The sequence below is a fragment of the Grammomys surdaster genome, unplaced genomic scaffold (genome assembly GCF_004785775.1).
Source record: "Grammomys surdaster isolate TR1022 unplaced genomic scaffold, NIH_TR_1.0 130, whole genome shotgun sequence".
In the NCBI taxonomy this organism is placed as follows: domain Eukaryota; kingdom Metazoa; phylum Chordata; class Mammalia; order Rodentia; family Muridae; genus Grammomys; species Grammomys surdaster.
Window position 1 is genome coordinate 7721060 of NW_021604588.1, and position 25388 is coordinate 7746447.

At 39.7% G+C, this 25388-nt stretch overlaps 1 protein-coding gene across 5 annotated transcripts in view; it reads right to left on the reverse strand.

Annotated features, from left to right (window-relative positions):
- The window catches only part of Dnm3 (dynamin 3), a 459396-nt gene that overhangs the window by 326906 nt on the left and 107102 nt on the right, over positions 1–25388 (reverse strand). For all 5 annotated transcript variants that reach the window (XM_028757965.1, XM_028757957.1, XM_028757948.1 and 2 more), the window contains exons 3-4: positions 10837–10986; positions 9611–9814 (exon numbers count right to left, since the gene is read on the reverse strand). In XM_028757965.1, the coding sequence (XP_028613798.1) occupies positions 9611–9814; positions 10837–10986 (354 nt within the window). The remainder of the gene's footprint in view (positions 1–9610; positions 9815–10836; positions 10987–25388) is intronic.

A 25388-nucleotide genomic window follows, 5' to 3' on the forward strand; every position in this document is an offset into this window, starting at 1 on the left:
CTCTCTCTCTCTCTCTCTCTCTCTCTCTCTCTCTCTCTCTCTCTCTCATACACACACACACACACACACTTCCCCCAACGAAAAATAGAATATGCACAGAATATGTATCATTATTTGGATTACTGAGGAAAATTCTATTATGATATATCTTAGCTTGCTTTGCTGCAATGAAACACTGATCAAGGGTGACTTAGGGAGGAAAGTGTTTATTTCAGCTTAAAGGTTACAGACCATCATCAAGAGAAACCGTGGCAAGGAAGGCAAGGCAGGAGCTTGAAAGAGAACCATAGAGGAACACTGCCTACTGGCTTGCTCTCAGGCTCAAGGAGACCTGCCTTTTCTGGCCCTGGTCTACCTGCCTAGATACAATACTTCCTGCAGTGGGCTGGGCACTCCTATGCCACTTGGCAATGAAGGAAGTGCCCACAGACACTTCTGCAGGCCGTGAAGGAGGCAGCCCCTCACTTCACACTCCCTCTTATTAAGTGTGCCAAGTGCACAATGAAGACTGGACATGATCTAAATAATAGCCAAATTACATTTTTTGTCGTTTCTTAACCTTGACTTGTTCCCAAAACAAATAAGAAGAATATCAAGAGGCAGATCAGCTTCCATAACAGGAAAATTACTGATTATTGAAGTAATTGTAGAAGTGCAATGAGCTGGAAAAAGTCCAAGGCATAGAAGTCCACAAGTGCCCAGTTAAGAAGACTGGACTTGATATTGAAAGAAAAATGAAATAGAGAATTAGCATAATAAACTGGTTAGATGAATAATATTGCCCTTATGAGGAAGGACTTAATAAAATTGAATATTTGGTTTTAAAGGAGATAAGGAAACATCTAATGAGTCTCCCACAATAGCACATAAAAATAGAGTGGGCTTCTGGATGTTAGAATGGATAGAAAGAAATGTGAGCACAACAAAAAATGGATCGTTATTGTGAATGTGAGTGTGTGTGTGTGTCTGTATGTGTGTGTGTTTGTGTGCATGTGCACATGTGCACACATATGACATAGTGTGCAAGTGGAAGGTCAGAAGCAACTTTTGAGAACTGGCTGTCTCATTTCATCTTGGGTTTGAGGAACACCAAAGAATGAGCTATCTTTTTCCTGAGATTGAGATGAAAGTTCTTAACTGCTCTTAGGCAAGCCTGTTTATGTGGGACATGATCTACCTCCTTGCAAATGTGCCAACTGATAATATCAGATTGAATAAATCTACTTGAATTGTATAGACATAAAACCCAAATAAGATGGATGAAACATGTGAAATAAAGTACCTGCAGTGTAAAGTAGTAGCATGCATTAAGATGTCACATGACTCTGACCTTGGAGTATAACAATGATATAACTCATCCACTTCCTATGCAAGTTCCCATGGGAATGTAAGACCATATGTGTTTGTGGCCCTTGATGTCTATAGAGTAGACAGACACCTGATTTCTTCAAAGCTTTGATCAAGCCTGGTAAATGCTCAGTATAAAAGGATGAGTAACTGAACAGAAGTGATATAGACAATTTTTCAAGACCAACAAATCTTGATTTAAACTAATATTCTTAGTACTTTCTTCATTTGTAAAAGAAAAAATCAGACTTTATAGTTTGCATTCATGTTAGAAATAAGTTCAAAGTGAATTCTTAAAGCGAAAATATGTTACACATAGTATTTCTCCTTAAAAAACAATACATATTCATACTTATTAATTTAATATCAGTGCTATTTATATTCATCTTACTCTAATTACTTAATTTTTATTAATTTTTCCTTTTACTGTTGAAATTACAATCTGATTACTTTACTCCTCTTTTCCCTTGCCTCCCTCCAAAGCCTTCCATATACCGCTCCTTGCTCAATTTCAAATTCATGGCCTCTTTTTTTTTCATTAATTGGTGGTGGTGGTGGTGGTGGTGGTGGTGGTGATGGTGTGTGTGTGTGTGTGTTTGCTCATGCACACACACACACACACACACACACGAGCACACACACACGCTCATATGTATGTCTCCTTAATAAACCTCTTCAGACTATATAATGTTTTTTGTACGTCTGCTTCAGGGCTGATCATTTAGTATTGGATAACCAATTGGTACCTTCCTGCCAGGGGAAGATGCTCTCTCCCACTCTCAGAATTCTTTAGTTGCTTGTAGTTCATTGTGTAGGGTTGAAGCCTCATGAGCTTTCCTCTGTCAAGTTTGGCATAGCTATTGTCTTCATGTCTATAATTTGATCATATTATTAAGGCAAAATCTCATGGTAAAGATGGAAATCAAATTTTAAGGAAAGAATTGATGAAGAAACAAACACAGTGCCTGAAAATAAATGTGTTTTCTGCTTAGAACATTCCTATATTTTTTGCTTATAAGTATATTCATTCTATCATGAGGGTTGACTAAATTCCCAGATACGGGAAGTGTCTTCGCAGCTTAGCACTCTAAGGTTCTCTTTGATGAGACACCAGAGGAGACGCCTGCTAAATAGTGCTGAAGGTCATATCAGCTTACAACACCCATGGAGTTCAGCTTTGCCAGATTAAAAGGGAAGACAGGGAGGAAAAAACTAGCTTCCTCCTAAGTAGCTAAGTAAGGTCAATTCTTGCCCAATTCACAAATTATCTCAAGGGAAAATGGCTCCCTCTTTGCCAGCCAGAGGTCTAACATTCTTCATGGGCTGATTTTACACTCCAGGAAGATGTGTGGTTATGGTAAATTTAGAAACAAAATTCATTTGGCTGTGAAATAAATCACCATGAAAGGAGTCTCCAGACCCATCTACCTCCCAGCAAGGCCTTTGAACAGCCCTCCATTGTGGATGACAAGTTTGATGGGTAATGCTAAAATACTGCTGTCCTCCAAAGATAAAAAGGCACAGTGACAGTCTCCCTGGGTAATGAACTTGTGTCCAAGTAATAAATTAATACCCAACACAAAATGTGAGTGCCTGTTTATGATGAATTGCCCCACTTAAGGTCTAGCTGAACCTATAAAGCACAGATGTCCACTGTGAACATACACTGAGCCAAAAGGTAAACATACTGTCACTATCACACAACCATTAAAGCCTACAAAGAGAGGTGGCTCTTGAGCCATCATAAATAAACTTAATGAGGCTTTTAAAGGAATCTCCCTACTAATCAATCTTTGAGCCTCTATGGTTTGTCTCCAGATCTCACCTTTTATATTGTTAAGATGTAAAAACAATATAATCTTCTGTAACCAGGACTTGCACAGATATGCTACAGTATCACGCCCCTACTTCCTTAAGTCAGTTATCTACCTTGTCTATTTATCTTCTTTTTGTCTTCTCTGGGTTTAATTCTCTTGTCAACTATTCCCATCATCAATACACAAGGAAGTTGTGACATCTTTAAAATGTCCTCTTAATCTTTTACTACCATTGCCACCTCTTCCTTTTGTTTTTGGTGAAGCTTAAAAATGTTAACTGTAGTTCTTGTCTCTATTTCCTTATGTTCAAGATTTCATGAATGTTTTCTTACCACACCCTCCTTGTTAATACCACCAAGGACTTTTATGTGCCAAATTCAATGGCCAACTCCATTAGCAGAGAACTAAAGTTCTGTATACACCAAAATTATAGGTAGTAAGACATCAGGCCATTCCAATGTTGCTTTCTTTCTGTTTACCACTGGATCATCTAAGTCTATCAATGGGAAAGAATCCAGTGATAAGGCCACTCACATGTGGAAGCAGCTTCATAGTACTTCTAGGCAGTTTTGGTCCAAGGTTGAAAATAGACTGTGAAGACTTGGCCAAAGAAGAGACGCAAAAAATATGGTACCCTCCCTTTTATGTCTTTAGATGAATGTAGGCCACTTCATTATATCATAAAAGAATGTCATTATTCTACAGCCACCAGCAACCATGCTCTCCTTCTGACTCTGTTGTTGTGGTTTTTTTACAGGTTCTGAGCTGTAGACTTGGTTGACCTATCTACAATGTCACTCTTCATCTTGCTATAGATTTTGGCAAAACCAACAACATTATCCTTCTTAAAGATCTCTTTGTCTTAGCTTCTAGAATATAATGCCTCCTTGGTTCTCTGCCACTTCTCCACAACTTCTATTTCTCTCCTGTCTCTAGAGGTCTTCCAGGCTACTTCTCTGGCCCACCTCTTTTCTCTAAGTACATTCATGCCCTAAATTATCACAACTAAAAGCTCAAGACTCTAGATATTACCTGAATTCATCTATGAGGCCTGTTGAAACAAACTGGTGGCTTAAAACAACAAGAATTTGTTGTCCTGAAATTCTGGAAAACTTAAGTCAAAAGTCAAGATGCCAGTTATGCCACATTTCCTCCAAAGTCTCTAGGGAATGTTGAAATTTGCTCTTTTGCTATGTGTTGTAATGGTAAATGCTGGCCCCCAAAGTATAGTTGTCTCCAGGGATGAGGAGATCCTCATGTATGCCAAGTAATGCTATGTGATTTTTCTCCTTAGTTTAAAACTATTGATTGAATAAAGATGCCTACAGCCTATAGCTGGGCAGAAGAGAGGTAGGTAGAGCTTCAATTCCCAGGCTTGGAGTCTGAGGCAGGATCACACAAGGAGAGAAGTGAGAAAGTAGAAAGAGAAGAAAATGCCAGTGGGGTAAGTGACCAATCATGAGAACTGGCCGTGAGGGCTGGCTAGTCAGAGTAAGAGCGGCCGGGGAAGAACATGGCAAGTCATATTGGCAGGGTAATAGACATAATAGCATAGAGAGTAGATATCTGCCCAGCTCTAGTGTTTTAAAATTTTATTATAAATATAAACATTTTATGTCCCTTATCTGGGAACTGGATAATCAAAGGTGGGGTAGAAACCCCCACTGAGATAAAATATTTTCTACAACAGGGGAAGGATCTTTTCTTGTCTCTTCCAATTTTTCATGGCATCAGTCATTCTTTTGCTTGTAGCAACACAACACAATCCCCATCTCTATCTCCATAAGACCTTCTTCCCTGACTCTCTGTGTCTCAAATATCCATCTCTTTGTTTGTCTATAAAGATAAAATCACTGTCATTCAGGGCTTATCCTAAACTCAAGATTGTCTCAAGATCCTTAACAACACCTGAACTATGCAAACTACTTAGCGTGTTTCTTTTCCAGATGTGTCTTTTTAAAACAGAATAATGCACATAATTTTTTTTTGAGACAGGGTTTCTCTGTGTAGCCCTGGCTGTCCTGGAACTCACTCTGTAGACCAGGCTAGCCTCGAACTCTCGAACTCAGAAATCTGTCTGCCTCTGCCTCCCAAGTGCTAGGATTAAAGGTGTGTGCCACCACCGCCCGGCACATAATTTATAATTAACTTTTCAACATAAACTTTCTAATCAATTATATATTTGAATATCCTCCAGTCATATTTTGATGAAAATGGCTTCTCTATATCATGTAGTCTTAATTCAGTATGAAGTAGAACTTCTAAAATAGACTACCTCTCAAAAAACCTGTATAATTTGGTATCTTGGTGAATATAATTTAGTTCATATGCCCTTGAATAGAGAATACTCCCTTGCAGTCTAAATAGGTCAACATTTTTAGTTAGCCAAGGGAAAATTTTTAGAAAAGATATATGTGGCATGGTGAGGAGAGACCAGGCAAATCAACCCTGAGGGCCAACGGGAACAGATGTCACAGCTAGACTGTCCACACCATGTAACTCATGTGTTCACATGGAAAGCTCCTGGCTATGGCAATTGTACAGTGTGAAGGAGGTCTGTGAGAATGCTGGAGTAAATACCTTTGAAAAGGCCATTTTTCCCTGAAGCACTGAGAAAGAACATGGCCAAAAATGCCAAAATCAACTTTTTCAAAGCTGCATAATTAAAGACAGTCTTGCAATGATCTGAAGGGCATTCATCCCAGAAAAACAGATTAATCTCAATAAAAACAACAGGCTGGGTGGTATATGGACCAGTCCTGCTGCCCTCTCAGGCCCCTTGATCTCTATTCATCCTTGTTCAACCTCTGCCACCAGGGTAAAAGCTGGCTTCTTGGTGAGTCTGGACAAAGCAGATGAGGCTGGGGAGTACCGAAAATACAGTTTTAAACAATTGGTATTATTTAACCTATAGGACAATTGCCTAAAAGCTGCCCTCCCTGTATTTTTCCCCTATTTAACCTGACTGAGAGCCTACTTGGTGTGGAAGACCTCTACCCCAGGGAGTACTTGTCAAAAATAATCAGTGACAAATATTTAAAACTGTAGCTGCTTCGGGCACTGAAAACAAATGTGACAAAGAAACATCTAAGCAAAAAAAGAGACAAAAGTTTGGAATGAGGAGTTCACAAAGGCCTTTAAAATGTTTATACATAAGCATAATCAGAACAGGCATAGGAGAACCCTAAATTTTCGCCTGCTTGGGCTCTGTATTAGCAGAAGGTGAAGGCGAAGGTAGGGCTATAAACTTGGAGCAGTAGTGCCATTTACAATGAGGCTCCAGTAAATGCTGGGAGAGCTGTTGACTCTGATATAAGGAAATTGCTCTGGAGTTATTAGCCATCTGGGAAGGGAACTGAGCAAGACTGGAGAGGCTGCATACAGCAGAGCATGTTGGTTCAAGAAAAGTGCTAACCAAGCAAGTAACAACATCTGTAATTTAAAAAAAACCAACAAAAAAAACCTTGGGTTGAAGGAGAGGCATGAATAGGGGTGGGGACAGAATCTGCCCAAACATACTACTCAACAACAATAAAAATATATATAGAGAAATTATGACTCATACAAATGGAAATAACTGGTTAGTAGAAATTATTCCTGAAGACATTAGACAATGGAAGAAGGAAGGCTTTCTTCTTCTCTGCCTGCTTGCGCTTATTTGCAGCACATCAATTGGAACCCACTTCTTTAGGATTCTGGCTTATAAAAAAGACCAGCTGAAACACCTAGCCTCATGGGTCTGAGAACTACTAGATCCTGGGGCTTCCCTAGGGTTGCCCATTGTTGAGTTAGTTGGACTACAGACTGCAAGCCAGTCCAATAATTTCTCTTAATATACAGAGACATTTCAAAAGTTCTGGGACTCTACAGAACCCTGACTAATAAAGCATGTTTAATGTATTAAGAGCTGTATTTGTTTAAAAAAATCAAATGTGTGATCCAACTGCGTACTCTCTACAATAGACGTATTTGGTTTCAAAATGACTAAAACAATTGAATTTAAAGAACGGAGAGGATATGCCACTCAAGCATCAGTCACATGAGAACTGGAAAGTCACCAATATGAGACAAAATAGAAGTTTCTCAAGGACATCACATGATGACAAATGATTAAGAAGAAATGACTATTAGAAATGCATCTAAAAACATAGCAATCCTTCCCTGGGGGAGACTAGCATAAAGAAAAACAATAGATGGTTTAACAATAAAGGATATATTATTTAATGTCACCCTTTCTATAAGAGAATACCACACAGAAGAAGATCAACAAGGTAATAGCAAATCTAAACAATCCTAAATCCTAAAACCCAAAACCTAACTATACCTAACAAACACTTATGGAACATGTAACCCAACAACAGCACAGGGAACATATGATTTGTCATTGTGTTTTCTTTTACTAGATTTGTGTGAATCATGAGGATGGTACCAAGAATAATATGAATTACTACCACCTGTAAACAGAGTCTGTATCAGAAAAGAATACGTTTCAAGGGGATGGAGGTCAAGATAGAATGAAAGAGGTGTCGGGAACTAGGTATGGTTTCATCTGCACTCCTGCAGGAAGCTTTGTCTGGTTTGATTATATGTGGATTTCTCAGGAGCTAATGACACTACAATCAACAGTAGATGGACTATCTGTGCCCTAACTCCCTGACCATAGCCTTGCCTCCTGGAGACAAAATGGCTTTGGACAAGCATGGTATAGTATCATTTAATAGCTACATTGCACAGTCTGTATCTACACAATAACTTTCCTGGGACATTGGTACTAGAGAGGGAGTCCTGGTGTGGGTCCTTATCTGGACATTGATAGCCTTCATCTGCATTGTTCTAAGCCTTCATCTCAAGAATGATGGAGAAAGCCAAACAGAAAGAAACCAGTTGTTATTTCAGAACTTGGGGAAAGTTTCAGCAGTAGAGCACCAGGGACATGGACAGAGTTGAAAACACCAGAGGTGGTTCATACAGGACACTGTTAGAGCTCCAGACCCTACCTCTACCTTTCATAATGCACAGCTACCTTGCCTCAACCTCAATAGAGTGCTCTCAAATGCTTTCAGAGGAAGCTAAGTCAGGTAGTCTTCAGACTTGGACCTTAGGAAATGGCATATGAAATCGAAGAGATTAGTAAAGTCTGTGTATTGTGCCTAGTGATGAAAACTACTTTCCTTCCATCCTACTGGTGCATTCTTGCTCTTGGATTCAACTACATTGGGTACATGGTCTACCATAGACCAGCTCAAGAGAAGATATCCATTCTAGCAGCTTGGAAATTCTACTAACAAAAGTGACCAGGTCACAGTCCAGTTGCTGTACGTAAGTTTACTAACCAATGGATTCCAATCCTGCACATGCATCAGCTTTTCAGTGTTTCACCCTCAACAAGGAACAGGCGGCAGAAAGTCATAACATATTTGACAAAAGCATCTAAGACAGAGACCAAGGCCACGGGAAAACAATGCACTCTAAGAATAAGTGCATCATAAAAGAAGAATCTGAAAAGGTTCTAATTAAGATTCTTAATCACTGCACTCGTGAAAGTAAGAGCAATCTGCTATGTGTAAAACATAAAAATAACATGCATAAAATAAGAAGATGCTCTTGGAACCTCAGAAATATCACAAATGAAAAATTAATTAGAGAAGGTCTAATTGAATAAATCACGCAAGCGTGGAGCGCGAAGACTGAAGAGTGCACATTAGAAGAGGAACAACTCATAGAAGACAAAGTAAGAATTAAAAACAAAGGCAATAAGTAAAAGGGGAGGATTAATCAGAACAAAAATTGAAAAAGTCCTAGAATTGAGGACCACACATCTCCATGTTGAAAGCACACATCTCTGAGAGTCTTTTATTACTTTAGACACGTACACACCTGGGTGTGCAACTGAGGTCCTCGAAGATGGTCATTTCTCGGCTCAGAGAAAGGAAAAATTAAAACACCAGCAAAAGAGACTTTTCTGGGTTCTGGTCTATAAATAACAAGAAAAAAGTCTCTGATGTTAAGATATATGTCAAATAAATACAAACTAAATAACCTGTTGTGTGCTTTTTGTTGTTTATATCTCCTGCTTTCAGTGAACAGTAAACAAAAGACAATAGAAAGTGTTCTCATCAGCACATTTGGCAAACTCCTACAATAACTAAGCAAGCATAATCCTTCTGTAACAATTTATCTTATTAACCTTTAAGACTAAGCACTCCATGAGGTTTGAGAGTATCTATGTTCCTGGCTTTCATTTAATGTTATTTTTAGCTATGTAGTGTTTGGCCGTTTTTCCTAGTTATTCTTCTATCAGCATCTGAAATATAAGATATTTACCAATATTGACCTTGCAGAATTTTACGAAATCAAGTCATGAGAATTTGGCACACCTGGACATGTGACCAAAACTCTTGGATCCTTGCAGTGACTCTTTCTCATCGGAATGGTCACACACTCACCTTGGGGATCAACTTCTTTGGCTAGCTTCAGTGCATCTGAGTTCGCAAGATCGGTGTTGGCTGGTGTGACAGCCAAAATCAGACAGTTCTCCCTCGTGATGAACTGCATAATCATATCTCTGATCTGATACTCAATATCTGGCGGCTGGTCTCCCACGGGCACTTTCGTTATTCCAGGTAGGTCGATTAGGGTTAGATTTAACACTGTGGGAAAGAATGGGAGAGTCTAACCGATACCCGTCATCCAAAAGACACCCACAAGGTGGTCTAAAAGACACCATAGATGACTGCGTCATCTACCACTCAGATCAGCTTTACATATTGTGTATGTGAATGACTCCATCACCAGGGTGGAGAAGGGAAAGCGTTGAATACAAAATGAGTGCTCTAATTTTCTCTATTTTTACATGATTGTGCTAAGCCAGACGTTCGTCTTAACATAATCTGAACTGCATTGATTTACATGCCTACCAGTTTGCTGAGAGGGCTTTCATACCCTAACTGTCATAACTAGGAAGCTATAATTAAAACACTGAACAATAAATGCATATGCTGTCTGCCAGTCTTGTGCATTGCCTTCAAGTGGTTTAAAAACTTTCAGGGTAGCAATAGCCCTTCCCTTCTAAAGCATCAGATGCTATTTGCAGAGGGCTAGCCACTTTGCCTCTGTGGGAGCTATGAGACATTTGTGTTGCTTTGAATGGAACAAGTGGGCTGTAAAGCAGTCAATGGTAAGGTGACTCCAGTCCAACCTGACTACTGTTTCCTCCATGTGGATTCCGAGCCCTTATGGGAATTCATGCCGACAGTCTAGTGATAAAAATCACATTTGATTCCTCAAGAATGAAATAAATAAAAATATAAAAGTACTGCGGGGAGAACAACTGGGAAGGACTCAGCGACTCAGCCACATACTTCTAAAAGTTTTTGGCACAGATTGAAGATACTAATAATTTAAAAAGAAGTTTTCAGTTGCCCACTTTGCAACCTCTGATTTCTGAAAGTTTATAATAAAAATAAAGGGATTCTTCTTTCAATTCCCAAGTCAATTACAATGTTGTCAGCCCCTTCCTGTCTCTCTAGACAGTCTGAGTCTTTGAACTGTACGTCAGGCATCAGGGCACAGACATCCTAGAGACTCAGCACTGTTTGCAATGCAATGAAGGTGAATTGGTCTAGTGAAAAAAGTTTGAGGAGAATCATTCACATTCTGAAGTCGCCCTTACCGTGAGGAGAGTAGACTCGGAGGTTAATGGGTATGGAAGAGATGCCTTTATTCATTCCTGTCACTCGGTCTGTTTCTGCTTCAATCTCATGGCGAACTTCATCAAAATCTGTAAATTTTTTTCCTTTGCAATGGAGAAACTCTGCGTATTCTAAAACAAACAAACAAAAAAGAAACCCAGAGATATGCATGTATTTATTATATCAGGATTACATCAAGCCAACAATGCCTCATTTAAGTAAAAATCAGATTACTGATGTTGTTCCTCAGCTATCAAAACAACTCAGCAGTTACTAAGAATGGTGACGCTCTAAAAAATGGCAAATTTGCTAATTACCACATAACAGTTAAGTCCTATAAGAAGTCCCTGAGCCATCAAGCCTAACAAATGGTTAGAAATAATTGTGGCTGCCTGAATGAGAGACCAAACAAAAACATGCCACCCTGCTATTTAAACCTGAGATCTGGGGTGCACACAAGGCCTCCTTACCAACACTGGACTGCTGGCATCTCCTTTTTCAACATCGTCATCCCATTAGCATGGAATGTTGTTACACAAACACAACTTCAGGGGCTAGGTGACTTAGAAACAGCATCTTCTCAACCCTTTTTAAATGCATCATTTTAGATTTAGCAATATACTATTCAAAATACCATATCAATTTGTACATGTAGATGTTTTCTCAAGAAAAATATAGGCAAAGTATTACATCAAAAATATTTACCTGCAGTCAAAAAAATATTATGTAGACAGAGGAAAGAATTCTTTCAAAAAACTATATAAATAACAAAAAATAGAGGGATTGTTTGATTAGTTGGTTGTTTGGTTGATTGGTTGATTGTCCTTTTTTTGTTTTTTGTTTTGTTTTAATTTTTTTACTCCATGTCTTTTGAAGCAATGTCTGGCTATACAGCCCAAGCTGGTCTAAAATTTTCTATGTAGCCCAAGATGGTCTCAAACTCCTACCTCAGCCTCCTAAGTATTGGAATGACAGAGGCATGCCAACACTTCCCAACTGCTATACTACCAATTTTGATACCCACTTCTAGAGATATCTATGAAAACAAACCTTTACAATAGTCATAAGAGTAAACAAATCTTAGAAGATATTTTCATTTCTCCAAGCTGAAGAACTGTTCCATCAAACATATAATAATGCAACCATCTTGGGCCTGGTGGATAGTTGAGTCAAGGATAGGCAGCTTTTCTACATTGTTTTGCCAGAAACATTGAAAATTCATCTAATAAAACTGGCCAAAGCCAATGGAAACATTGTTTTAGAATGTGGTCCCTTTTCATCAAGCACTTTAGCATAGACTTGAGGAGCCACAGTAACAGGATAAAGCTAACAGAGGCTTTGTGGAGGATGTACAAGTCTGTACTTTGAATGCTAGGACATGCAGAGATAGAGACATGGGAAAGCACAAGAAGTGGATGGGGCAGGAACAACTGCAGTGTGGGAAGAAGTCCAGAGTCTTTAATTACGTCAACAGATCCCTGAAGAGGCTTCTGTCTGGATCTGTTCACTGAGGATGAACTAAAGGTTTGGCCTCTAATTTGAGGGCTTTAAAGTCAGTTTTAATTGGAAAATAATTCTTTATGCTTAAACTTTATACATAAACTTCCTTGTCTCATTCCATTGTTTCAATCCTTGCCTTCTAGTGCTGAACAGACAGGGTCCTGCTACGTGGAAAGACCAGGGACTAATCTGAATGTCCACTTTCAGTGGTTACCTCCTTCCTGGGACTCTCGTCACCTGCCCTGGCTTATCTGACAAACAGTTCTCCTCTCTTCCCCAACAAGGGGAGTGAAAATGGGGACTAAGGAGTTCTGCTTCAAGCCACCAATGTTCTGAAATAACCTTGCCAGAGTTAACCTTGCCAAATGCCAGAGTGACAGTCACAATCTAGCAGAATTGCTGTCTTTCCGATCAAGATGTACAGACAGAATTTTTATCCTTTTCTTAGGTTCTCCATATGATAATTATTTAGCTCTCTGCAACATACCGAGCTAGCTCAGACAATGCATCTTCTGGATGCTGGCGAACACACAGTAATGGTTCATAGGGTTTTGGCATCTGTCCTGGAGAGATCACTTTGTTTTTCCTACAGCTTTATTCTACCACCTGACATTAGTATCAGAATAGAACTCTCCAGAAGATGGAGCCTTCATTTCATTATCCTTTCAACTTTCAGGACTGTGAGTGCTTCAAGGTAAGTGTAAGGTCTGAGAACAGGAAAAAAAGAAAAAGAAATCAGATCTCAAATTAAAAAATAAATATTAATATTAGAAATGGTCCAGGACCTAGTTCAGTAATGTATGGATGTTGAGCATAGGCCCTGAGTTTGACACCCAAACCCCACCCCAAACACAGTGGGAAAGTGGGAAGAGAGTAATTTAAAAAAAAAATAAGACCCTTTATTTTCCAGTCGGGTAATAGTCTGTGGAAAATGCACCCACTAGGACTTGCCACTATCCTAATTATTACTATGAGAAAGCTCGTAGGGTCTCTATTGTGGCCACATTTTTACCTGTTAATAAATTTCAGTAGAATAACTGGTCAAAACTCGGAGAATAAATGACTGTTGAATGCTTGGCCGTAAACGCAAAACCCATATCACACCCTTTAAGACCTAGGACACATCATGGAAAAGCAGAAAGGAAAGTCCATAGGACCTGGGGGAGGGGAGTCTTATAAAACACTGTGTTCTGGATACGGCACGGCTGATGGAGTCATGAAGCCCAGCAGCTAGGGTAGATGCACAAGACCTACATGTAAAACAAAGACAAAGTACAAGGACTGGCTGAGAAGAGAAGTTTCTTTATGTGTAGGAGGGGATAAAAGAGAGCCATAAGGATTGGTATGTTTATTATACATTATACAATTGTGTCAAATTGTCAGCTAAATTAATAAAAAAAAATTTACTGATGACAATTGCATAGCACAAAGTGGATTTCCTTGGTCACCACTAGGTGGCACCTCCTTGCTCTCTCTGCAGGCACCTAACGGATGTCCTTCCAGAAGGTTGTAAAACCACTGAGGTTTTCAATTTTGATTTAAATTCGCTTCTGGACTCAAGAAAATACTTTTATCCTAGAACTTGGAGAGTTGGTGTGTGCGGGATCATCAGAAACCTTTGTGCTGCACCAAGGGAGTCTGGGATTTCTTCGTTTACTTAGTTAATTGAAAAAATCCTCTTTAAAATTGACTTACAGAAACTGGGGCTTAACAGAGGGGAAAATCCTTTGTCGGCACTCAAGGTTACTATGTAATGAAGTTATGTAGTTACAATGTGTACCTGCCAGCTGACAAGAGTGGCAGAGACAATAAAAGACAGGGGTCTGGATAGTGTGTGAGATTTTGTTTGAGGCTTCCTTGGTATGACAAAGTGGCATTTGAGCAATAACTGAAGACTAGGAGGGAACAAGCTATTTCTGTGTATTAGAGCATTTAGACAGAGTGATTGCAGCCAAGGCATGCTGGGCTGGCTGGAGAGTAGCGTGAAGGCTGCTGTGGTTGGAGGTGGGAACAGGCTTGGATGATTGGGTGGCCATTATAGATAATTTCGTGTTTACCGTGAGTGTTACAGTAGACTACAGAGGGACAGGGGTTAGAGAGAAAATATGATGACATTGAAATGAGTGACACTGGATGCTGTGTTAAGGGACACAATGGGAAGCTAGAGGAAGCAGATGCTAGAATAATCCAAGTCATAGTTGAAGGGGCTTAGAACACAGGCACCAAAGTGAGGTGTTGAGAAACGTTTGAATTCCAATATACTTTGAAGTAAAGAGAATATGATCTACTGATGGGTTCAAGTTGGGCTGCAGGAGAGGAGGGTGCTAACAGTAGCTTCACAGAAGTCCACTTCAGCAAGCAGAAGAATTCTGAAGTAGAAGAAACTGAAAGGAAGGGCCTGAGACAGGATGGAAAAGGAGACAGAAATCAGTTGTCTAGGTGGGGACTCACCAAGCTGCACTGCGAAGGTGTTCGTTGAGCTACACTCCGGCAGGCATAGGTGTGCATGCATAAACACACACACACACACACACACAAACACACACACACACACACACACACACACACACACACATCTGCTCCTGGTGAGGGTTGCAGTTGATTCAAGTTGATTCAGTTTAATCCAGTGTGTGTGGATGCTGCAGACTCCCCCAGAAGATGGCAGTCAAGTGCTTGCAGCCAAAAAATAAGGTAGCTTTTTCTAATTAGCACAGAAATGCCTCTGGGGCTACATTCCTGGGGTCTGTCATGCAAGGAGACGTCTGGGCTGGATAAACATATATATTTGGAACTTGTTACATTCAGGCAGAAAGGCTCAGGATGCTGGGCCCCCAGTGTGGTAATCAGGAACAGAGACGGAGGGCTGAGAGGAAACTCAGGAGAGGTGAGCTGAAGTCCAAGAGAAAGGTGAAGACCTTCCAGGCCCATCAGGAAGTTAGTAAGAACAGTCCATCGTCACAGTGGAGATGTGGGAGAAAGGAGAACTCAATTGGAATTATAGGAAGCTGGGAAACCAGGAACGAGAGACCGGTGATCAGCAATGCTTTTAAGGAGTTTTGCTGTGAAAGCAAGAGAATCGTGGCAAGAGTCTGGGGCAGAATGTGAAGTCAAGAGAGCTCCCTGTGACACACGCAAACAAACAGCGTGTTCATACAACAGGCTAACGCTGACAGTTTCTGTCCTGCGTTACAGGAGAGGTGACAAGGTAAGAGCAAGAAGCACAAGATGCTGAAGCTGTGCCTCAGGGAAGAGGCAGCAAGAGGCCAGAAAGAACAAGACACGCCCAGCAGCTCGCCCGTAAAACGGGAAGAAACAGAACAAGCTGGAGTGAGGTTGATAGGGGTGTGTGACAGTGTGACATCCACCCTTGAAGGTGAGAGCTTGTCATGCTTGCCTCAAGTCAATGACTGAAAACATTTCTGGAGCCAGCAGGATGACTCAGTGCTGCTGCTAAGCCTGATGACCTGAGTTTGATCCTGGAACCCGTACGGTAGGAGGGGAGAACCTACACCTTCAAATTTCCTCTTTCTCTCCCTCCCCCCTCTCTCTCTCACATATACACACACACATACACACACACACACGCAAGAACATACACACACAAACAGAAACACACAAGAATACACACACATTCACTATGAACTAAATGTAAAATAATTGTTTGATTTGGCTAGAGAGATGGCTCAGTAGTTAAGAATACTTACTGCTCTTGCAGAGGACCAGGGTTCAGTTCCCAGCACATACGTACATACATACATACATACATACATACATACATGTCAACTCATTTATCTATAGCTACAGTTCCCGGGGATCCAGTGCCTTCTTCTGGCCTCCACAGGCATTTGTATTGCATGTACATGTATGCAGGCAAAATATTCATACACATAAAATAAAACAGAATTAAAAATTAAATGAAACTACATTGAAAAAATAAAAATGCTTGCATATATTTTCAATGGTTATTAATTGTACAATAATAGTATTTCTAGTACAACATAAATTACGGAAAGAGAGAGGGAAAGCGCATACAGCAGTCAGCTGTAGAAGGAGGCTAAATGAGTACCCAAAATAACCACAGGGAGCATGTCAATTTGAGCTTAACCTATATCTACCTCTGGGCTCAGATTTGTCTAGCATTTTAGGAAAACTGACAGGATGGGGATCTTCCTATGGAATCAAATCTTACAGGATGGGGAAAAAAAATGGATGCTTTACCATTCGCAACATCCGGTTAAACCCAGCAAACCAGAGTTGACAGAGAGAAGCTGTCTATAATCTGGCCTCTACTCACTCTGACTCTCACAGGTCTGGACCCCTCTGTGTCTGACCATATGGTGAGACCTGACAGACGTGTGTCCCACTTCCTTACTAGGAAAACCGTTCCCATAACTGCGGTCCGTAGCCATAGGGTTAGACTGCTCAACAGCTGAGTTCCTCCAGCAGCAAGCCCAGTGCTGTTAAGGGATGTCTGTCCCTAGCAGGAAGACCAGGGGTAAGTGGAGAGCAGAGGCGGCGTGAGCGTTTTTTGTGCACTTGACCAATGGCGTGATCAACATCACATCAGCCAGCGTCAGGCGTCAAAACTCTCAAGTAATCTTTACAGGTAATGCAGAGCCTAAAGGGTCATGTTTACCTCCCTGCTGTTCAGTACAAGTACATGAAAAGCTCAGAGAGGGCTATCACAAAACTAACGCACCACACAGGGAGAGAAGGTTTGTATAAGTCTGGATGTGAAGGAAATTCTAACACTGATTCTAAGCTGTACTACATAGAACAGGTTTTTGAGGCACTGAAGAGTGAGACTGTTTTAAGGCCCTGGCAAAAGTGTACCTGCTGCAACTTGTTTGCTTGAAGACCGATGAGGCACGATCTCATTTTATGATTTTGAGATGCGTTCTCATAGAAAACCACAGTCTTTTGCTACATCCCCCATGTTCTTTTTGTTCCAAATGCGGTCACATGAACTAGTCTCTTTCTCCAACAATGCTAGGCTTCAGCCCAGGATCGATCTGAACAATATATTCAATATCTTAGCCACGAGCTGAGATAAAGGATGAAGGCTGTGTGTGCATAATCCTGAAACCCTGGGAATGCATCATGAAATTCTAATTTGGGGCAGGATGTCTTCAGTTTCACAAAGCAGAACCCTTAGTTTTCAATACCTTTCGTGTTTTCTTAATGGTAGACTAGCCTGTACTAAAGCAACGAGAAGACTCACTCTATAGCAGATAATACTAATAATGGGAGAACATTCTGAAAAACAGTGCCATGGCTCTTTTTGTTTGAGTTCCCTGTATATCAATTAGCACTGTCATTTTGACTGGTAGGAAAAAAACAGATTATGCTAGGTTAAACAACCGACAAATGGTGTGGGGGAAGGGGGAAGAGGTGTATTCCTGGGCATGGATCCAATTGTCTGGGAAAAGCCCACCATGACCATAAGAGTTTAAATGTTTCCAATATGCGTCCCCCAAGGGGAAACATGTATATGTTTTAATTACTCAAGGTTAACTAGAAAGCAGCAATTATGGAGAACCAGTACACAACCACTCATCAATCTTTATTCTAGATTTGTGTGTTGAGCATTTTATCTGTCGCCTTAGTTTTGAAATGTTCCGGTAGTGCTGTTTTCTGAGCAAAGGGCTCCAGTGAAAACAGAATGCATTTATCACATAAGCAAGAGGCATTCATGACACAGTTAGCTTTCTTTTCTGGTTGTAAAGAGTATCTTTGTATGACTGTTTTTAAACATATTTCCCCAAAGGCAGAGGCTACATTGTAGGCACCTCCCCTTCTCTGATGCCTAGTATAGGTAGTTAATGAACATCTGCAGAATTTCTTCTCTAAAGGAATCTACTTTGCATATACCATTGAGGAATGTCAGTTTTAAAAAAGAAAAACTTCAGATGTTGAAGGGGATAGAGGGAGGTAACTGGGCAGGAGAGAGGATGGGAAAGGGGGAATCAGGTATAGGGAAAGCAGGGGAGAGAGAATGGAAATACACATATACATGTATGTATACATGCATGTGTGCATACATGAATGCATAATCCATACATGCACAGACAGACAGACAGACAGAGACAGAGACAGATACACACACACACATACATGCAATAGCCCTAATTATATTCTTGATCTTACTCCTGTTCCACTCAATCCATTCAAACCCAACATCTGGAGATCAGGGCCTCTCTCTACAAGTTGCTCCTCTTCAGGAATGCTCTTCTCACAGACCTAGTCACATATGGTTCCTTACTGTCATTTGTTTCTCATGCAAAATGTTAATCTTTTATGCAGGTTTTCCTGGCCTGAATATTTATCACTTCATCCAACTTATCTTCTAGGTGCACTTGGTCATTACATGAAGTGGTTTGGTTTGTTATGTTTGCTTCTCCTCAGTGTCTTCATCTACTACAATATAAGCTCCCAGAGAACTAGAAACATTGTCTTATCTGTTCTCTTCTCCTAGTGGAATACATCTAAGGTGCCATCTACATATATATATTTGTTGAATTGGTGGATAAATACAACAAATCAGTGAATGAATCAATCAAACTAATGTGGGACAAAGCTGAAGGTGATTGTAGATGAAAAAACAAGTCTCAAATGTGTCTTCTAGTACATTGAGACTGAGTTGGTTTTGAAATATCCAGGTAGACTTTTAAGGATTCAGTGAGAAATAAGAGTTGACATTTTAGCCCAAGAGCCATGACTGTGAGAGTCACATGTCCTGAAGCCACAGAGTGGCGATGGCTGTCAAAGGAGAATACGAAAGGACTCCAGAAAGAGCCTTGGGCAGATGCAACCTTCAAGGTCAAGTAGAAGATGTGTTCACAAAGCTGACGGAGAGGCCAAACGTGAAAACAACCAATGTTTGTCACCATGGGACTCCCCAGTTCTCTACGAGAGTAATCAGTTCTCTTAAATTGAGCCATTTCTCCAGCCATAGTGCTTTGATTTTTTTAAGCCTTGTTCCCATTTTAACTGTAGTTTACTCTTTACTGAGAAAGCTAACACAACAAGGTGTGTGACCTGAGTCTAAAATAAGACCACTAGAGCACAAAGGCAGGCCAACGCCCTCACACTTGTGAGGTTTAGACTACGCATGTCTGTGTTTCTGGCTCCCTGTGAGTCCTCTTTCTTCTTCCCAATCATCAGCTCAATTTTAAAACTGAGAACATCAAGAGGAAGGTTCTGAGGACGTAAGTTATTCAAGCGCTACTCATGAATAACTGAATGTGCAAATTCAGAAGCAGCAAAGGATTCAATGCTGCTTCTTAACAAAGCAGGAAGTAATCTGTCCGATGTGTAGAGTGATTAAAAGTGAAATAAGACTATCCTGAAAATAAGTAATCAGATATTAAGACAGGAAATACAACAGAAACTATGATGATTGAAAAGTGAAAGCACTACCTCACCAAAACTCTTAGATGCAAGAAATAAAGCTAATAACTGAGACCAAGGAGCAGTCAAACCAGAACAGTTTATATTTATGTAGTCAAAAATGTTTCTAAAGATAATGAGGTGGAGTGTGCACAGCTGGAATATAGATATATGATACTGAAATGTAATCTTATTCTGTAGCCCTGGCTGGAAATCTCTCTCTGCTCCCCAGTACTGGAACTAAAGGAGTGCACCACCATGCCTGGAAGTTGCTGGATACATCTTAAGTCCTCAACTGTTTTACACACATCCACATTCACACACACACACACACACACATACACACTCACATACACACACACTCACACACACACTCACCTATACACATTTATGTACACATCCACACATACACATTCACATACACACACTTCTATTTTTCTATTTTATACAAAATTAACAGCATTCCATCTAAGTAAAGATCTTCAGTATACTTAATAAGACTCTCAAATACCTTCAGGATAAATTTCTGAAAGTTATTATTAGCTGAAAACACAGTCAAGTTGCTTCTTTTTGAAAGTTATAAGATATGAATGGAAGTTTGGGTGTTTTTCATTGTAAATGACTTTATCCAGTATCATTTATTGAAAAATTACCATATCACCCATGAATTGCCTTTGTACCTTTGTACCTTCATTGTAAAGAATTTAGCTAAATCTGTGCAGATACATTTTTAACTCCAGTCCTTTAATCTCTGTATCATCACGCAAATGCCATCTTACTGATTATTATAGCTTTATTAGTCTTGAAATCAAATGTTGATTCTTCAACTTTACTGTTGTTTTGCAAAGGTGTTTCAGTTATTTTGAGTTTTTTTTGTTTTTCCACATAAATTTTAGAACTAGCCTCTCAGTTTTTATGAAAAAATTCATTTTTACCCATAAGAACATTCAGAAAAAGTTTCCTTCTCTGGCCTAAGAGGCACACGGTGGTTGGCTAGGGGTGGGGGAGGGTGGACATGGTTAACTAAAAGCATAAGGCTTTCTGGCAAATATCTTCTCTAAAAGATATATTAAATTTAAAAAACTATCCTAGTCTGGGGAAATATCTTTGTTAGCAGAGTGTGTGTGCTTAGCATGTGTCACGCACTGAGTTTAACTATATTCACCACATAAATGGTGTGGTACACATGCAACCACAGAACTTCACAAAGGCATGATGATCAGAACATCAAAGTTATCTTTAGTTAAGTAGATAGTTTGAGGCTGTCCTAGCCTACATGAGACCCTGCCTCCAAAAGAAAACCTTATACTTCCTCTACACCCCGTCTCAGTAGCGCCACCGCTTCAGTGTTGTGGGGTCTTATGAGGACATAGTTCATACAAGCTAGCTAGTCAAGGTAAAATATCTTGATATTAGAGTACATATTTTTGTAAAAAAAAGAATACAAATATTTTGTCTTCTAAATTCTTGAGAATATTTGAAATCGCTTGAATAAAATCAAAATGTAAAAATTCCTTATTTTGACAAATGTCTTTGCTTCATAGATAGCAAATTATTTATGACTCAGGCCATAAATCCTACTGAACCATTTCTTAAAAAGTTTTTTTTAAATAAAAGGAAAAGCTAAGTATTGGCCAGGCATAACAAAAGGTCAGTGGGACTTATCAATTCGTATATGAAACATCTAAATAGAAATACATAAATGTATAATGCTTTACAGTCTACCTTACATGGCTATTGGGGCTTTTATTTAAAGTTCTTGTTTTAGTTTTGTTGGTTTTATTGTTCTTTTTATTCCAAGACATTTTTGTAAAAATACCTGGTACTCAGTAAAAACATGATAGATGATAGACAGACAGACAGACAGACAGATCATATATATGGTTACAATCGTATAAAAATTAAGTTCTATGACATGTACATCTCATAGAACTTAATTTTTAATATATATATGTATGTATAGAAAAATATATATGGAAATCAGGTTACATGATGCTGGTAACACCAGTGACCAATATGTGAAAGCAATCTGAAGTCATGACCTGACGTTTAGTGTTACTGTTTCCCAAATTAGCTTGCATGGATATTGGTCCTTAGCTACAACAGTCACCTGTTTTGTTTTGTTTTGTTTTGTTTTATTTGGTTTGGTTTGGTTTGGTTTAGTTTGGTTTGGTTTTTCATGAAAACTTAGTAGAAAAAAAAATTAGGAGTTCTTTAATCTCCTTTAAAGGAGATTCCAGCATAGGAAGCAATCAGTAACTTTTGCAAACTACAAACAATTATATGAGTTGGGAAAAGGATAAAGAGTGAAAAGATGAGAAAAAATATTATCTTGTTCGCAATCAGGTCACTTAACTTAGAGCATGTTTAAAAACTGTGTCTTGGGCTAGAAGGATAGCTCAGTAGTTAAACCCAAATACAGCTCCTGTGGATGACCCAAGGTTGGTTCCCAGCACCCACACTGGGCAGCTCACAAATCCCTGTAAGTAGAGCCTTGAGGGAATCAAACAGGCCCCTCCAGCCTCTCTGTGCACCTGTACAAAGGCTCACACACTCACACATATGTTCATAATTAAAAATAAAATAGTTTAATGTGTATCCTGTGGGTAATAATGAAAAAAGAAGTGTGATAACACTGTAGTAACTCTCCTGCCATCTAAATATTTCATTATATAAAAATTGGAGATATAGTCTACTACTTAATGACTATTATTTAATATTGGTATTGTATTTCTCCCAGATGTATGTTGATGCATACATAAACCATTCCTAAACAAACGTAGGTTTCTCCTTCCTCAAAGCGTCACTCAAACTTGTACTATTTCTACAGTGGCCTAGACTTGAGAGTCAACCTCATAATTGTAGTGCTGTTTCTTCAACACATAGCTTGTAAAGTCATTTTAACTTCTGCAGACTGCAGCTCTCACTGGGAAAACCAATGTCTCTTCCCCAGGCTACTATGAGCACAGGACAACATGCTTGTCTGCTCCAGTCACCAGAGTTACCCAGCAACTACTGACAGGACCTCAACCAATTTATACTACATCAGATAGACAAGTAAAGACTTTTAAGAAGTCCCTCATTTAAAAAGGAAACTTAAGGGGCAGGCAATGGTGGTACACACCTTTGATCTCAGCACTGGGGAGGCAGGTAGATCTCCATGAGTTCAAAGTTAGCCTGGTCTACAGAGTAAATTCCAGACTAGCATGGAGAAACCCTGTCTCAAAAAATCAAAATAAATAGATAAACAGACAGACAGACAGACAGACAAAAAGGAAGCTTAAAACGCATATGTATAATAGAGCAAACCCTTTGATCTCAGGGAAGTTACAGAAATCATCTCTGGGCACAGGTCCAAGACTTAAAAGCAAGCACTCTTGTTCTCAAGGACAAGATGACACTCTCTACATCCCCTGCCTCTCGCTTCTTGATGCCCCTCCATCCTTAGCTTCCAATTTTCATCTCTTCACAGCTCTGTTCCCCACTGTTGCTTCTTCCCTCCACCCACCCCCACAAACCAGAGCATTTGTGGACGTGAAGGAGGTATGTGTTCTAGTCTCTATAGAGGAGGCACGTGTCCTGGTCTCTAAACCATGTCATATTTCTAGAGTCATGGATGACAAAGTCAAGACAATGACGCCTTTCACTGCAAAAAAAAAAAATTCAAACTTGAATTTATACAAAATTTTACAAAGAATTTGAGGGTCTTCACAGACACATCATTCCAACACCTTCCTGCAAGAACATAATCACTGTCATAGTCATGACCAAATCTAATGTAGCAAAGGCCAACTCACTTGCCATTGTTGTCAAAACCCTTCTGTCACTCCACTACAATGAATGCTTTTCTCTTCTTAATTTTTTAGAACTTTGCAAATATACCATTTATGTAATTATATAGGTAAAAACAACCTCAAAAATCTTGTTACAGCTGGTGTTCTCATTTTATATAGATAAGGTAATTAAATTCTAGGAAGCTACATAACATGTTTGAGAATGTTAGGCAACATGCTTGTGCATTCCACAGATGGGGAGCCAGTACTATATGTGTCCAGAGAATCGGACGGACACATTTCAAATCAGCAATCCTTCTACACTCAGGGTTAATTGAAAGAGCAGATGAGTGGGTGCTTCCAAATAAACCCAAGCTGCTTGCTGTTTTTCAAAGATTCTGACACCTTAAATATTCCTTCGGGATGTTCTCTAGGTGCACTGAATTTTGTTTTCTTGTTGGGTGTAAAACAACACTCTGGAGCAAAATATTTTCAATAAGCTTCCTTTTAGAAGCAGATGCATTCTCCTCCCCTTCTGGACCAATTGGTTATAGACTAACTAGAGACTCCCAGGAGTACATTACGGCTCTTTATAGTAAGAGGTTTAATATCCACAAAATATTTCCAGTCTTCTAAAACATGCTTGTTCTGCCTTTTTCAACATGGTTTTGCATTTTCTTAGTGAGCAGGAGGCCTTCGATAACACATAACACAACTTAAGCTTTCAGAATTCATGCTGTTTTCCATGCTGGGATTTAATGTTCTTTTTCATTGAGAGCTGAGATTTCTGGCCATATGGTAATCTGTAACTACTAAGAAGCTACAACTACAGGAGCACAAACCATTCTGTGACACTGAAGAACTGTCACAGGTTGGAGTAAGAAAACAAATCTGTGGTAATTAGCAACGGTTTAAATATAGTCTGACAAAAACCAAGCCACCGCTGTAACTGACAGTTGAATTGTGTGGTGTGATGTTTATGTGGGCTTTCAAAGTGGAGAGGTCGTCTGAAGCTGAAATGGTCTATGCAGGATTTATGAAAAGGGGAGAGTCTGGACTAGAGGCAAGAAGCTATACAGGACAGGGAGAAGCCAAAATGAGAAGTTGGGTGTAGTAACTCGTGCCTGTAATCCAGCACTCAGGAAGCTGAGTCAGAAGGATTGGGAGTTCAATGCCAGCCTGAGCTGCACAGAAAGAAATCGCCAGTTTAAAAAGAGGAAGAACCAAGAAGAGAAAAGAGAGCATTCGATATTATAAGTTAGTTATTCATCAGATCGTCTGCGACAAATAGCAAGTGAGTTGTGAGCAAACCAAGTGAGCAAACAACAGCATCATCGAGAAGCTGCAGGTGTGGACAAACGCATGAAATGAGGGCACAAGGCCTTGTGCAGGAGCGTAAGAGATGGGCTGACCATGCCTCATGGATCATTGCTGTGAGATAACGCACTTAAGCCAATAGCTCCTATTTGTTCGTGAATGTGAAATATGGAGGCCACTGTTTTTAAATGATCAGCCTTAAAGAAAGAGCTGGAGTCTGACGAGCACTTCATTTGATTGCTAGAAACTATTATGAAAAAGTTGACTGTAGGAGGAAAAAAAAGAAAGCTGAATTGTGATAAAAGCTGCCAGATTCTTCTTTGTTAATGTCTTAAAAGAACAAGTTGAAGAGCTAATTGGGGGTCATTAATAAACAACGAGGAGGAAGATTTAGAATAGATGGTAGTTACATACCCATAGATGCTGCATTGTCCCTCATGACCCCAGTGTGAATGCTTCTGATTTTAAATGCACTCATCTCTTAAGACAGAAAGCACTGCATGCAAAAATTCAAGTCCATTCCAAACGTAATTTAGAGAGTGATTACACAGTTT